This window comes from Balaenoptera borealis (genome assembly GCF_965194805.1).
Source record: "Balaenoptera borealis genome assembly, chromosome: 6".
Taxonomy (NCBI): Eukaryota; Metazoa; Chordata; class Mammalia; order Artiodactyla; family Balaenopteridae; genus Balaenoptera; species Balaenoptera borealis.
Window position 1 is genome coordinate 61,855,721 of NC_138863.1, and position 17,457 is coordinate 61,873,177.

Sequence of the window (17,457 nt, forward strand, 5' to 3'; positions counted from 1 at the left end):
AAGGTACTGTGAGCAAACAGGCTTTCTCCGTCTGCATCAACTAAGTCATCCTTTTCCCAGCAAGTGCTGGAACTTTTATAAAACACTGGTAGAAGTTTCCAAACTCCAGGCTTTCCTATAATTCTGGTTTACACTCAACAATTCCTCAAATTAAAAAAGGTTCTTAGAACTTTCAAAATAATGAAAAATTTCAATTTAAATAGTAGACAGAAGACCTAAAGATACCATGTTAAGTCATCATGCTTTGCTTTGGTCTGGCCTTTTGAAATTAGGGAACTGACTTGATGAACAGTCCCAGAAAACTGATTTTATAAAGTTTGCTTTTCTGCTTGGCTTGATCCTCTTTCTAAATTGCTTTTTATTGTTGTTGCAATTTTGTCTAACTTTTGGTTAAAATCAGCCTGTCCATTTCTAAAAGGTGACAGTTTCCACAAAGTGCTAAGAAATTTCCCCAGCAGCTAGAGAAAGTTATACTGTATTGTCCCACTGCTGAGGAGGGATTTTGAGAAAATAAAGTAAAACTGAAAACTATTTTACTAAAATAACAAAACAAAAAAGTTTGTTAGTTCTTAGATCAGAAAAAAAAGGACTGGGTATGTGTACCATGCTCACTAAATATGTGCTTTAAAAAAATGAATTATTGGATTCAATATTCTAGGTCAGCTCTTTCCTTTTCTCAAGAGAAGTCTTACAATAAACCAATAACTTGTTTCAAAATAAAAACAATGTTTACAACATATCTGACTGGTAAATTTAAGTAGTCATAACTTAGTCTAAAAAATGACCTTACCTGCCTTCTCCACCCCATGCAGAATTTGGTGTAATAATCACTTCTCGACAGTTATCAGTGTCTGTATTATACACATAAAGTTTCAATGGTTTTGCTTCATGTGTTTCAATAAGGCTGAACAGATCTTCAGACTGCAAAAGCATTACAGGAGAAAAATGTTTTTGTTACTGAACTTTAGAATAGTGGGTCTCAAACCTGACTAATATCTAAAACAACAAAAACCTAAAACAAACAAACAAAAAACACACCTAAAACAACAAGAACGAAAAAAACTACACCCACAAAACCCAGATTCTGGGCCCTGCTGCTAGACATAAAAATCATTTCTTAAAACCAATACTCCAAACGAGGTTTAATTCAATATTTTACCTATCTACACAGCGCAAGGCCTCATGTCCAGTTCTGTAAGACCTAGTCAGCAATTTTAGTATAAGTCTTCTATACCCAAATTCTACATATTCTGCTTACTATCCATTATTAAGACCTGGTTCTCTGGGCACCTTATTTTTTCTCTCATTTGTGATTTAGCAATATATACTTCCACTAGCTAACAGACAAGGAAAAGGATCCAACTAACACAGCTAAGCCAATTTTGTTACCTTAGAAAGGAAAAGAGAAAAGGAAATCAATAATCAAGACGAGGATTCGATTTAATCTTGAGGTACAAGAGATTTCTAACATATACCATACACAAAATCTGTGCAATTGCCACAGAGTGTATGTTTTTCCTCACAGCTGTACCTAGTAAGACACCTCCCAGATTTCTGTTTAACACCCTGGAGCGTAAGCTATCTTGATCAGCAAAGACCTAAATTTCAACTTTAAATGTAAAGTGTGCAAATATACTTCTGAACTTAACCATTAATGAGAAAATGTTAAATAATTGTTAGTATTAATAAAGAAACGAATTACCTCATTCATGACCATATCTGCTCCAATGATATAATCACTGTGAGGTCTAAGACCTGCCAGTGCTGCAGGAGAATTTGATTCCACTTCCTAGGATGACACAAAAACAACCCCCCCATCAAATTATTGCATATAAAATAATCTTCCAAATTGTATAGTTCAGTCCTTAATTATAGTAATTTAACCCCCCCTATATTTTTCTTGTTAGAGATGTCAGATCAGAAACTATAGGATATATATATATATATATATTTAATCTCCCAAGCATTAAACAACCCACAATATTTAATAAATATTTAAAACATTTCTGTAGCTATTTGCTTTATTTTATTTTTAAATATTTATTTATTTATTTGGCTGCGCCAGGTCTTAGTTGCCTCACTTGGGATTTTCGTTGCGGCATGCGGGATCTTTAGTTGTGGCATGCGGGATCTTTAGTTGCGGCACGTGGGATCTAGCTCCCTGACCAGGGATCGAACCCGGGCCCCCTGCATTGGGAGTGCAGAGTCTTAACCACTGGACCACCAGGGAAGTTCCTGTAGCTATTTGCTTTAAAATACCTTCTTCTAATGGATAAATCATTAGAAAAATAGTTCTTAGGCATCATATTTGCTTCTCTTCCTCAAGTTCTTTTTCTTTTTTATTAATCCATATTTTAAAAGCAATCAATTCTGATTTTCAGAAACTAAAAATAGCCTAATAATACCCCTACAATCTCACCAAATTGGAAACAACCACTATTAAAACACCTTTCTACACTGTTTCTTAAACTGCAAGTAACAGTTCACAGTTGATACCTACCAACACATGCCAAACGTTTTCATTTGCCCCATCAAAGCTGCAGAAACGAATGCTCACTCCCAACAAGCCCTGGCCACCCCACATGTTACTTGGTGTGACTGAGGTCTCTCGCAGCTCCAGTGTTTTACTACTGTAGATAAGCATTTTTACAGGCTTTTCAACATTTGCTTTCAGTAGATCCTTAAGAGTATCATTGTCTTTATTCTGTAAACACATAGAAATTTTTCTTAATAAAAAACATTTACTTAACAGTAAAAATCTAATGTTAATTATCTTACCTTAAGCATCCCATGGCCCTATTGGAATAATATTATTAACATAAATAAAACATTCAATAGGTGGAAGTTTCATTAACATTCAAATACTCCTCAAAATAAAAGAATGTCAAGAAATTAAGAACTTATGTTAGTGTAACAGAGCAGGACCCTATGGGGCCTTCCTGGGACAGGCGTTTCCCCCTATCCTCTGCTGTAGTACCTCTCTGAAGTACCCAGATAATAGTATCTCATGCATATTTCCTGAGTTTTTCAAATGCTAAAAACCACCACCAAAAGGAGGAAATTAACTACCTGAAGGTCATGAGCAGGTAGCCTCCAGACCTACTGGCACCTAAGGATTGATCACCATTAACCAGAGAATTGTGCATGAGCTGATCACATACCCTGGGACACCCCTCCCCTCACCTTGCCTTTAAAAATGCTTTGTTGAAACCCTTCGGGAAGTTCGGGTTTTTCTGAACATGAGCCACCCATTCTCCTTGCTTGGCCCTGCAATAAACCTTTCTCTGCTCCAGACTCTGACATTTTGGTACTGTCTGGCCCCACTGTGCGTCAGGCACATGAACTTGTGTTCAAGTAACATTAGCAACAACTCCATAGCTGACTACGGAATTACAGAATTTGCAAGCCAACATTATTTGAAATGATCCGGGGCTTCAATGATAAAAAAACCAAAATACTCCACAAGAAGACATATTACTAACAGAGTTGGTATGACTTTGATTTTAAAAATCTAAAACATTTGCTAGAGTTGAAGTTTAATTTTGGACTCTACTCCTACATATACACTTTATTTATTACAAACTGGCAGGAAAAGAAAACGGAAACAGTATGTTAAATATTTCATTACATAAATGAATAAAGGCCATTACGTAAGTGATGTTGGTAGTAATGAACAAAAACTTAAGACTGTTGTGAAAAAATAAACCAACCAAGCAGCCATTGTTATAAGAATTTCCTTTACTGAAATTATAGTTTCCTTCCTATTGGACTTTACTACATGTAAACTGAAAGCAACTTATAAAAGGTGGTTTTAATTGTGCACTTCTGGAACACATCTCTGTATAGTTTTGTAACATTATTTCTATTGATATATCAGGGAATTGAGCAACAAGAAAACTGACAAGTTACTTGAGAATGAGTCTTTACTAATCCATTTGTCAATAACCTACAAAAGTCTGGCATCTTTGAAAAAGCAACAAAACCACCTCTTTCTGCTTAAAAAAATTAAATATTTAACATATAAAGTAAAAGTAAAAATTAAATATTTAACATATAAAGTAAAAGTCTCTGATTTTCTTCTCCTAAGATAATCACTGGAGTGTGAGGTATAGTATTCTATATTTGACATTCTCATGTTTACTAACACAGGGTTATTTTATTGGTATCATACTCTAAATAATGTTTGTAACCAATGAATAAACATCTATCCCAGATAATCTGAAAAATTCCATTTTCAAAAGATTACAAAATACCATAGGCGTAACTACAAAAAGCTGAACTTACTAATCTCGAACCATTAATAGAAACAATAAAGTCAAAGAATGGCTCCAGTCCAGCTCTATGTCCTGGGGAATTTTCTTGTACCTGTAAAAACAAAAATGCCAAAAATGAAAAATGCACAGCTTAATTATGAATCAAAAGCTAAATTTTAATACCCATCACTTTTCAGTAAAAATAGATTAATTTCATTGATACAGGTACCCACTAGTTCTCTTATTTCTCTTCATCTCCCAGATAATGCCCCTGCAGCTCCCTAAATTCTACTCATTCTTTAAATTCATCTCGTACATGAGGTTTTTCCTCTATCGTTCTATTTCACACCACTTTCTGCTTTTTGGGGGGGTGGGGGACAATCCTCCCAGCATTTAGCACATGACATAGCAGACAGTTAATCATTACAACTGAGCGGCAAATTCAAATTAATTTATTCTACTTATTCCATGACTACTACTAGCAAGGCACTATTCAATCACAAAACTAATGTAGGAACACAGCCGCTGTTATCAAGACATTTATAATCTGTTGAGGAACAGGCAAGAAGGGGAGATGGAGGACACAGACCTCTAACAGCTGTAATACAAGACCAAAGATGTTAATGGTTATAATGGAGGTACAAAGTTCTAAGGGGAAGATTAAATCTGACTGAAGAAGTTTCACAGAAAAAAAAAATGACATTTGAATTGTGCTTTAAAAGGGGGTAGAACTTTCAAAGGTGCAGATGGATAAGGGGATGAGGAAAAACATTTGAAAGTTGAAGACATAATATGAGTAAAAACCCAGAGGGAGGGCTTCCCTGGTGGCGCGGTGGTTGGGAGTCTGCCTGCCAATGCAGGGGACACGGGTTCGAGCCCTGGTCTGGGAAGATCCCACATGCCGCGGAGCAACTGGGCCCGTGAGCCACAGCTACTGAGCCTGCGCGTCTGGAGCCTGTGCTCCGCAACAAGAGAGGCCGTGACAGTGAGAGGCCTGCGCAGCGCGATGAAGAGTGGCCCCCGCTCGCCGCAACTAGAGAAAGTCCTAGCACAGAAACGAAGACCCAACATAGCAATCAATCAATCAATCAATAAATCTTTAAAAAAAAACCCAGAGGGAGTCTGAAAAATGAGGATCATAATATAGTATACCTAGAGACAACAGGGTGGTATGGGATAGAAATAAATTATATGCAACATTTTGTATGAATCAGCAGTTTTCAGGGTGTAAAGATCCATGGCTTTCATCAGATTCTCAAAGGGTTTCTCCTCAACCCAAATAAAGTGTTAAAATCATGGATTTTGTGCAATTCTTTTATTTTACAGGTGAAGAAACCATCTTATGACTTGCCTATGATCTTACAGCTGGGTAGTGGTAGAGGTGAAACTCAAAAGTATATAACTATTAGCCCAGTAAGAAGGCTGGAAGGAAAGAATGGAGCTAGACTTATAGAGGATTTTACATGGAAGATTAAGATTACCTAGTTTCTCAACAACTCAAATGTTCAGCACCCCCAATTTGAAATGGATTAAAATAAACTATTAAATTTCCTAAATTTGCAGTAATATAATATTAGTAGCTAGTAATGGTAGTAATATGACAAAAGAGCAAAAAGTTAATACAGAACATTTTGCATTTCCTCTAAAATATTTTCACAATGTTTTAAGGAATTTTTATCCTGCTTGATGTTACTAAATACTATCAAAACTATCCTATGAAAAGAGTTTGCATTGATATTTGTAGGCTGAACTTATATAATAGTCTAAATAGTTCTAATAGTCAATTCTGAGGCTAATGCAAATAATAGATCCACATCCATACATACATCAATCTGTAGCTATTCACACAGTAACAAATCATTTTAATGCTTTCAAAATGGAACCCAAATTGTTCCCAGAATATGTCCCTCTTATACCAGACTTCTTGGATTAATGAGACTTGATCTTGGATTAATGATACATTCATTACTATTGTTACCTTTTATTCATTTAAAGCCAAATTATACTATCATTGCCTCTGAAGAAGTAAAACTAGATTTTCTTCATTTGTCACAGTAAGGAATAGTTAGTTGTCCATTATAAAGATGGCTCAATGTTTAACTTGATAAAACTGTTTGACCTTGTTTTATGTAAAATTTCCTGCAAATGTGGGGTTAAATCATTTTTGTAAATTAAACGAGTTAAATATCAAAGGGACTTATTATTTAAAGGTGTTGGCTCTCTAACAAAAATAATCAGCACATACTGTTTATTTTCTTTATACTCAGTTTTCTTAAATGGGGGCTATTTTATATTCCAAAATGGCAGATAGATTTCTCCTCAAATGGCAACTCTGAAAGGAAAATGGTGGCTGCCTGGAGCTATTATGACAAGAAAAGAGACGTCAAGTCACAGCTAGCTGGCAAAAAAAGTCATAATACTCTAGGTGTAAGATGCCTGTCTATTAGGTTCCTATCAATTAGGTTCGAAATGCCTGAGGTGTGAAAAGAGGATAATTAGCACAGACCCTAGGAGCCCCCTCAGAAGGGAATTTCTCATTTAACTGGGTCCACATCTAATCATCTAATTCTCTGACTGGAAATGTTTCCAAATGACCATTTTATCTAGAAACCAACTAGTCCATTGATCAATTTCAGACTTCTCCACTGAGGCTGCCAACACTTTACCTTTTAGTTAAAAAGGGCTAAAGGGAATACTTTTGTAATATCATCACCAACCAAGAAAGGTGATCCCACACACTGAGTCTTATCATGTCACCCTCCAAGTATCAAGTTTTAGCACAATTTGTTTGAAATGGAAAGTTTCCAATACCATTAGAATTGTTCTTCCCCATAACTCTAAAAAGATTTAATAGCTAAATTTGGATTCTAAAATAAATAAATAAATGTAAATAATCCTTTCTCTATTTTCTATTTTCATTTGCTAGAAACATCGATATCTCTGTTTCTAATGGACCCTGAAATTAATTTCTTTCCTAAATTTATTTACATCATTAGTACCAGCACAATTCTGGCATCTAGGTATCTTAATTACTACTAGGAAGCCAGCAGAGGGAGCCCTAGAAAATGCTCTCTTTGACCCTAATTCATTTAAAGAAAATTTCCTACATTTCATAGCATGGAAAATAAATTCTACTACACCACAAATTAAACATCCACAAAGGTAAGTTCCTCTGGCAGTATTAGCCACTGACAAGAATCTCTCAGGCACCTAATCTCTCAAGCATCAGATTACCACTTCAATACTTTGTCCCCTATGAGATCTCATGATTGTTGATTCGTCTGCTTCCTTCAAACCATCTTAATTTAAAAAAAGAAAAAAAGAAAAGAAAAAATATATATACCCGGCTCCATGGGCTATTTAATTTATTATTGGGCCAAATATCACAGCAATTTAAGATGAACAGATTAAATTTGAAAGTTTAATAATTAAGATTTTACATGATTTTGAAAAAATGTACAGATAATAGAATTTTAGAGCCAAACTGACTTGATTTTGAGTCATGGTTTGCCTAATTATTAGCTTTTTGAGCTTGGGAAAGTTTACCTTCCTGGGCCTCAATTTTCTCATCTGCAAGGAAGGGAAAATGCCATCTACTTTACAAGAATATTGTAGAGATTGAATGAATTTAAGTTCATGAAATGCCTAGTGAGGTCTCTGACATACGATAGGAGTCCTACAAATCTTAAGCTCCTCTTCCTAACTCCACAATCACCACCTGAGGGCAAATCTTTATAACCAATTAATTCCTGGACACTACATTATTTTTCTAACCATGTATTAATTATCTCTCACCTCTTAAAAAAAAAAGAGAAAAAGACATAGAACATTAGTCAGCTAGGAAGAGGAGATAAATCATTTTTTAAAATGTTGTCTCTCAAAAGTCAATTCTATATAGATGTCAGATCTAAAGGTCAAATGTAAAACAATAAAGCTTTTAGAGAAAAACATAGAATATCTTTGAGATCATCAAGTATGGACACTTTTCTTTTTATTGGCCACGCTGCATGGCATGCGGGATCTTAGTTCCCTGACGAGGGATGAAATCCGTGCCCCGTGCACTGGAAGAGTCTTAACCACTGGACACCAGGAAGTCCCAAGACTTCTTAAACTGAACACAAAAAACTAACCATAAATTTTTTAAAAACTGATAAACTTTACTAAAACTATGAACTTCTGTTCATCAAAACACACAATTAAGAGAGTGAAATGATACAACATAATATCCAACAAAGGAACTGTATTCAGAACAAATTCAGAATTACTGCAAATCATTAAGAAGGAGAGTGAAACCACAATGAGATACCACTTCACATTCACAAAACCTGCTAAAGTAAAAAAGACAACAACAAGGATTGGCAAGGATGTGGAGAAACTGGAACCCTCATACTTTGATGGTGGGAATGTAAAATGGTGCAGCCTCTGTGGAAAACAGTTTTGCAGATCCTCAAAATGTGAAACAGTTATTGTATGACCTAGCAATTCCACTCCTAGGTATATAACCAGAAGAAATGAAAACATGTCCATGTAAAAACTTATATACAAATTTCATAGCTGCTGGAAAGTGGAAACAACCCAAATGTCCTTCAACTGATGAATGGATAAACAAAATGTGGTACACTTATAGAATGGAATATTATTTGGCAATAAAAAGGAATTAAGTATTGATATATGCTATAACATGAGTGAACCTTGAAAACATTACGCTAAGTGAAAGAAGCCAGTCACAAAGACCATATATTGTATGATTCCATTTATATGAAATGTCCAGAACAGGTAAATCCATAGAAAGTAGATTAGTGGTGACCAGGGGCTGGGAGTAGGAGGAAAAGGGAGCAGCTGCTAACGGGTAGGGAGTTTGTTTCTAGGGTGATAAAAAGGTCCTGGAATTTAGATACTGATGATGGCTGCACAACTCGGTGAATATACTAAACAACCACTGAACTGTAAACTTTAAAAGACTGAATTTAATGGTATGTAAATTATATTTCAATAAAGCTGTTTAAAAAAGAAGACAGACAACTTAAAGAAATGGAGAAAAGATTTTAGCAGACACTAAATAAAAGAGGATGCTGAAGTGGTCAATAAATATGAAAATGTGGTCGACTTCAACAGTCATCAGGAAATGCAAATTAAAACCACAATGGGATACCACTACACACCTATCAGAATGGCCAAGATGAAAAAGACGGAAAATACTAAGTGTTATGAGGATATGGAACAATCAGAAACCTTAATTGCTGCTAGTGGGAATGTACGTTAGTAAGCTATTTGGCAATATCTATACTAAAATACACACACCTTTGCCAAATATTCCACTCTTTAGTATACCCAGTAGGAATGGGAATACATATGTTCTCCAAAGGCATACACAATGTAACATTCACAGCAGCACTATCTGTAACAGCCCCAAGCTAGACTGGAGGAGTTCAAGGCTCACCTGCTAAAACATTCTCTTCACATGTTTTATCAAAATAACTCAAAGAGCATGTTCTCCTGATTCTGACCCAATGATGTAACTTGTGACATATGAAGAAATTTGAAATAAAATTCTAATGCTAATTAAATGAAATAAAAACCCATCACTACATCATAGCTTCCTAGAAAAGATCTGCATGTTAGAAAAACGATGCTGAAAGAAACTGGTCTGCTCCAAAAGAAACTAAAACTCTGACAACATGCCATCTCATTTTATACTCTTCAAATACCAACTCAGGTATTTGTTTCTTAGGGAAAGAAAACTTGCTGTGTGATCTCAGGCAATAATCTTTCTGTGCTCCTTTTCCTTAGCTGTAAAGTGAGGAGGCTGACTAGATAGTCTCTAAGATTGAATGACTCACCATGAAAGAAGTCTGTTGTTAAGCTATCTATAGATTTTACAGTGTAGATCAAACCCAACAAGATCATTTTTAATTATACAGACTGTAGGTCATTTTAGTTCAGGTGTTTAGTAGCACTGTGGCAAAGCAATGAAAAGGACACTGGCACTCACCTATCTTTTAAAATACAGATGTAAAATTTCCTCAAAAATGAGGATCTTTAAAAATTAACAGGGACATTTATAAAATTAATGGGTCAGATTTGATCCAAAACTTAAACAGCAGTGACATACAGGGTTAGGTACATGGACAAAAAGTAGCTGCTGAATGACTAATTAAACGGAAATACTAATTAAAATGTTTACAACAAGTATATTTTAAGCAGTATTGGCACTATAATAGTTGTTCTCAATAGGTGACACAATAACGTAAATGCTAATAATAAAGGCAACAGCTAACATTTATTGAGCTTTTATCATATTCCAGATGCTATGTTAAGTGCTTTACATGGAATATGCCATTTAATCCTCAGAATAACCAATGAAGTAGACAGCATTTTTTTAATAAAGAAATTTAATGTGCTCAATTTTTTTTCAAAATATTTTCATGTACACTATCTAATGTGGTTTTCAGTTAAAAAAAAAAAAAAAAAAAAGAGGTGGAGGAGGCACTACTCTTATCTCCACTTTTCAGATAAAAAGAATGAAGCTCAAAGAAATTCAAAGGTTTGCCCAAGGGAAGACAATGAGGTGATGGAGTGACACTAGAATCTAGTGATTCACAAGGGTGGTCTCCAGTGGTCTACTATGATAGTCTCTCAATGTATCCATGTCCACAAGATGACAAGGTTCCTTACTGCTGATAATGTGCTTACATGATCTCTCACTGATGCTTAAAAAAACAAACACACAAGCAAAACCCAAAAAACCCCAGCATTATTCTCTTCATGCTGTAGTAAATTGATATGCGATGCCAAGGGGACCTATACAGTCTCTCAAAGTAACTATTCTGTTTTTGCATATGTTGTTTGGAAAAAAGTCATCTTACTTGATAATCACAACTCCCAAGGCAATCTATAGTCAGATTCTAAGGCACATATCAAATCTTCATGGATATTTTCTAGTTTAGATTGTTAACTGCTTTTTTATTAGTAATCAATCAATATAATCCTTTTGGTAGAATATTAAAGCCAGCAAAATGAATGTACTGATATTAGTGGTTATTCTAAGTTCAATTCTTCTGAAAATTTCAGGGGAATTATTAAAAAGCCCTGTCAGTATCTGACCCAGAAAGGCACTGAAGCCAGTTCTGTGCACTCTACTACTCACTGACCAGAGACAGAAACCATAATTACCCACCAAGAGCAGGTCTCCCCAAATGAGGAGCCTGAAGATCCATACATTAAAACACACTTCATCACAAAAATATATAAGGGGATACAAACAACATGACACTATTAATTTGTTCGAGGCTTATTAATATCAGGAAAAGTTTATGTCTAATGATACTGACAATTCCTAAAAGTGTCCTAAGGTTCACAAACATTGTATTTCATGGCATTAATAAAACATTCATTCATAATAAAATGAAGTATTCTGATTCCTACATTTGAAAGCAATATCAAAGAATGTGTATTAAACAATTTCACAGCCTTTTATTAGAAGAGATCAATTTTGGGCAGGTTAGAATATTCAAATGGTGTTTATAAAGCTTTTTCAATTATAACTTTATATTTGGAAAACATCAAATAACCCAACTGTTTTCTTTTTATACCCACTGTTTCAGAATGAGTGAGAAGAGAAGGAATAATAGTGAGATTTTTATGTTTTTCAAATGGAGGCATGAGTTTAAAAAGTTAGAGAAACACTGGGTTAGAATTTAAAAAAATTATGACTATCAAATAATGGGATTTCACTTTCTCAGAACAAGTACCAAGTTGAAATCTTGCAGGATTTCATGTAGATTACTTAGGTTCCATTAAAAAAGAGCACATCTAGGGACTTCCCTGGTGGCGCAGTGGTTAAGAATCCCCCTGCCAATGCAGGGGACATGGGTTCGAGCCCTGGTCCCGGGAAGATCCCACATGCCGCGGAGCAACTAAGTCCGTGCGCCACAACTACTGAGTCTGCGCTCTAGAGCCCGTGAGCCACAACTACTGAGCCCACGTGCCACAACTACTGAAGCCCGCAGGCCTAGAGCCCGTGCTCCACAAGAGAAGCACCGCAATGAGAAGCCCACGCACCACAACGAAGAGTAGTCCCCACTCACCGCAACTAGAGAAAGCCTGTGCGCAGCAGCGAACACCCAAACACAGCCAAAAATAAAATTAATTAACTAATTAATCAATTAATTTTTTTAAAAAGTATAGGCAATTATTAAAAAAAAAGAAAAAGAGCACATCTATATAATAGTAGATACGGTCTAGGTATTCTGTTTTCTATAGAAATAATTCCACTTACTCTCACTTTCTCCTCTAAGCAGAGTACCTAATGCTGCCCAGCCTGTAGCAAATGGCTCACAAGATAAAGGCCTGTTATTACACTGTAGACGCAATTCATCTCAATGGCCTTTCCTTCAAAACATCCATCATCTCAAAATCTCTCTCAGAGGAAATTATAAGAAACAGTGAACATGACATTTTCCATATCCCCATACTGGTGTGAACACTGGTTCCAGAATGTCCTCAGATACCCTCCGTTTCAAAGAATATTAAGTGTAGAGTGGAATTAATTTGAATATTTTAATTTAGAAACATCTTATAATGGGCATCCATGTGGCAACTCCAAAAACGTAATTTTGAAAATGGTCTTGTTGGGTTTACTTGATAATTAATAGAAAATCTAGACAAGAATTCTGTATTCAACATACTGCAACTGTAGTAACTTATAACAAAACTGAGAAGTCCTGGCTAACATTTCTCCTGCCTTATGTTAGGATAAGAGAATGGGAATAAAAGTGGTATGCATGGTGAACGCGGAACGGGACCCAATGCATAAAGGAATCAGAAATACAGTGTTCTTTTTCTTTTTTTTTTTTTTTGGCCATGCCCTGAAGCTTGTGGAATCCTAGTTCCCCAACCAGGGATACAACCTGTGCCCCCTGCAGAGGAAGCAAGGGATCCCAACGACTGGACGGCCAGGGAATTCCCTATAATGTTATTTTCAAAAGAAAGCTTCTGAACAAATTTTAAAATCTTTCACTAGGAGTCCACTTTCAAAAAATAATTTTTATAACTATATTTTTATAAATATACAAATATTTCATAGTCACTGAAAATTTGGGGTAATATATTAAAATTTAAAAGGAATAAAAATGTCACCATCCACCAATAATCCTTTTAATATCTTGGCTTATTACCTTTCCATTTTATTTCCCTAGGCACTCAAATGTACATGCACACACACGGAGGCACACCTATGACCACAGAGTGTTTTGAAACATAATTTTCACTGAATGCACAGAATTCCAATCTGTAGTTAGGCCTTGATTTATTTAACAGTTACTCATTTGTTGGATATTTAGGTTGTAAAGCCAACATCCTATGATAACTTTTGGCCATATTGTACTTGATTATATCATATTACTCAAAATCTTTGTGAAACATGGCTAAAGGGCAATGGTAAGCACAGGGAAAAAAAAGACGAGGAAAAATACTTCAACAGTATTTACCTTTAGATGGTAGGATTACAGGTAATTTAGGTTTTTTTGTTGTACTTTCTGAACTTATCCAAATGCTCTCTAATGAACACGTGCTGATAATCAGAAAACAATATAGTAATTTACTAAAATGAAGACCAATGTTTATATAAAGACATTACAATTCAATAATATGGAAAAATACATTTTAAGTGAAAACGAAAGGTAGGATTTAAGGTTGTAGACATGTATTTGTAACAGCAAAAGACTAGAAAAACTAAATGTCTAACACCAGGAGGTGGTGCTTAACCAAACTATGGTATAACAGACTTACTATGGAGCTAGGTGAAGGCAAGAGGCAAATCTCTGTGCGCTGCTATGGAAAGATAGACAAGACACTGCCAAAAAAGACGACCGGGGTGTTTAATGGTATGTAGCATGTTATTCTAACAGTTACAAAAGGAAACAAAAAGAAACAGTGAAAGGTTGGGAGGGGAGTGGATTCTTTTACACGCATAAAACATTTTTGAAAGGATACATAAACTATGTTGGTTACTTCTAGGGTGAGTATGGGGAGTTGGGTATATAATATGATCACAAAATGAAAATGTGCATTAATACATAATAGATAAAAAGGTAAGTATACTGTTCATAGCAGAAAATCTGGAAACATTTCAAGGTTGTCCCCTAAATATTTTTTAAAGCAGAATCTAACAATGGATATGAAAAAATAACAGAGAAAACATAAAGGTCAATCTCTGAATTGTAGGAATACAATTTAAAAATAACAGTAATAAAATAGCAGTGTATATGGGTGTCACTATAAATTGGTATTTCAAAACACAATCATACAAGTTTTTATCACTAGCAAGGAAATGGCCAGGGAATTATTAAAGAAAACTAACTTCTAATTAAATCATTCTAGAACTTGGTAAACATGGGTGATTTTATTCCATGATTATCCTGCGATATTTACCCTGGTTTACAATCTCAGTAACCCAGAGATGAAATATACAACCATAATTTAGGCAATAACAAATGAAAAGAAAATTTTTATATGTTGAGATTTAACAGAGTACTTTTCCCCTCTAAAAACAAAGATAAAGAAACCAATTACAGAATCAGGGCAGAGTGGGTTAGGAACTCAGAAACATTTTTAAAAATTCTCCTAAACTAGATGATCATTACTATTTTAAAGCTCCCTCTAATAAAATTCAAATGAAAAAAGAATTATTTCATCTTTTGCAACATTTATGCTCCAGATGCAGACTGGAAACTAAGGTTGTCCCTAGTGCTTCTAAAAATCATATTTATAGAATAACAGCATCTGCACTACTGAATATGTATGAGTGCTGATTTTCGGAGGTGCACCTATGTAAAGAAATACACTTCAACTTGTTTACCGTCGAAGGTAGTCATTAACAAAAGTCAACAGAAGTCACTGAACTGGAATCCTTTTGATGTGTACAACTTTCTTACAGACTTTCAACACTCATTAATACTGTGCTTTACCTAGCACGTTATTATAAAAATATCACGAATCTCCAATGATTCATGGCCACAATCAGCAACTGTGAGAATCAGCTAGTAATACTGGATAACATACCGCAGAGAACTCAGAATCAAACCAGAGAATAGAGAAAGTACTGCCACTAACTTTCACTTCACATGTGGGATCTGACAATTCTCCTTCCATTTCCCCTATCAGTGTGGCACTTGGGGGTTGGTTTAGCTAAAGAGAACAGGAAAGTATTATGGTTTATTTATAGATTCCCTTTATTTTCTGGGAAAATCATCCTTTCCCACCAAGCGTATGGCTTCAAGAGGGATTTTTAGCAGAGTGGAGAGACAACTAGACGTGATAATCCTGAAGATCAGAAAGGTGATTGATAACGGTCCTATCAAGCAGATGTCTGGTAATTTAGTTTAAGAATGTTGTCTCACCTAAAACATGGGACCTAAGGAAGAAGATGACTAGCACCAGGAAGTGCACTTTCCCACTTTCAGTGAAAATGCTCTTGCCTGTGAGGAGCTATCTATTTACACTATATTATGTCCTGAAATGGTGCTACAGATTGGGGCCACTTTGTTGACAGTCCATCATGTTATCACTCAACGCAGGTGTCACAGCACACAACCAACACTGACACTTTTAAAGACTCCCAGTTCCTTGAGGAAAGGACCACACGCTCCGTACAACCCAGGCTGTTCATAACTGGGGCTTAGCTAACGCCTTTCGAGATACTATGTTTCTCTGCATCCTGGTGACCGAAGTTGCTTTCCTTTATTTACCTGGATTTTTTTTTAAAAAAACGTTCCTCTCCATTATCTCTTTTACACTGTGGATCTAAACCTTAATCTCCACCACACCCTGAGCAGCTTTAGAAAAAAGAGAACGGAAGTTCCCACCGCCAGGAAATGTGGAAGAGGAGGGTTGGTAAGGTCAGGAGCGACACAGGAGAGAAAAAACTACAGTCAAAATCAAGTAGATTTAAGTCCGTCAAACCTACTTCTAGGCCATTTCGTTTTGTTTGCTTAATTGGCCTTTTCGGACACACGGACAGCGCGGAGGAGAATCAACACCTGCCGTTGCATCCACCGCCTCTAGTCTGCGGGTTCCAGGCTTCCTTTTCTCGGAAAACTCAAATGCTACCTTCACCATCACCTCTTTTGCAGACTGCACCCGAGCCTTCCCTAACTTTGGGAGCTAAGAATGAAGGGGTGGGGGCAGAGAAGGCCGTGAAGAGGAAAGGAGTCAAGGTTGCCCTCTCGCCTGGGCCGCTCCTGGCCAAGTCGCCGGCTGCCTCCTCTGGTCCCAGCCCGTCCTCCCGGAGCGGCGGACCCGGGCCCGGGGCGCTACGGGGAGGCGGGATGTGAGCGGCCTCCTGAGCCGGCCTCGGCCAACGCAGCGCCCGCGGTCGCCTCTCCTTCGCGGGGTCGGGCCTGGCTGCCCCGGGAAGAAGCCCGTCGGGGCCTCCGCCTCCCCGCGGCCGGGCCCCGCCTCGAGCCCGCCGCCCCCGGGCCGCCGTCGAAGCCCTTACCCGCAGGACGTGGTAGCCTTCCGTGCCCCCGCCTGGGATCTCGACGCTCTGCGAGGAGCCCATGGCGGCGGGCGATCAGTGTGGCCAGGCCGGGCTCCGCGCTGCTCCCCGCCCCCTCGCGCACCGCCCTCTCCGCTCCTCCGCGTAGCACTTGGGACGTGGCACTCGCAGCCTCAGGAGAGCCCGGCCGCACTGCCCGCTGGGAGATCGTCGCCGCGGCAGCCAGGGCCGCTACGACGCCGCAGACAGCGCCACCTGCCGCGTGCCACCGGCAGGGGTCTGAGCCCGGGAGGCAGGGCTGGAGTGGAGGGCGGGGAGAGGCCTATTCGTGCTCGCGAGAGAGCAGAAATACGGTTCATCCAGTCTTTACACCTTACTACGGGTCCCTGGGCTTGACAAGATTCATCTAGACGCGTTCCCGCGCTCCCGAAAGAACGGTCGCTTGACTGTAGCTCCCCCTGGTGCCCAGAGGCCGGGAAGGGGCTCCTGCTGAAAAGAATAGGGGCGGATGCAAACACAGCGAGCTCCCTAATTTCTAGGTTTCTGAACCTCTAGGTCTTGTCCCCAGGTTGCACAGAGGATCGTGGTAGTGGCTCTCCGTGGGCGGAGTACCGTGTCCGCTCAGCTTAGCTCAGTTTTATAAAGGAAAATGTCCTAAAGAGTTATGGAGGACCCACCAAAGTTCTCTTTTTGTTTTTTGTCTTCCCT

The 17,457-nt window shown here is 37.6% G+C and overlaps 1 protein-coding gene across 1 annotated transcript in view; it reads right to left on the reverse strand.

Moving 5' to 3' along the window:
* GORASP2 (golgi reassembly stacking protein 2) overlaps positions 1–16,974 on the reverse strand; it is a 29,154-nt gene extending 12,180 nt beyond the window's left edge. Inside the window, exons 1-5 of the mRNA XM_082395415.1 lie at positions 16,750–16,974; positions 4,285–4,365; positions 2,501–2,704; positions 1,703–1,789; positions 791–921 (exon numbers count right to left, since the gene is read on the reverse strand). Coding sequence (XP_082251541.1) covers positions 791–921; positions 1,703–1,789; positions 2,501–2,704; positions 4,285–4,365; positions 16,750–16,812 — 566 coding nt within the window. The 5' untranslated portion in view covers positions 16,813–16,974. The remainder of the gene's footprint in view (positions 1–790; positions 922–1,702; positions 1,790–2,500; positions 2,705–4,284; positions 4,366–16,749) is intronic.
* Positions 16,975–17,457: the final 483 nt, after the last annotated feature.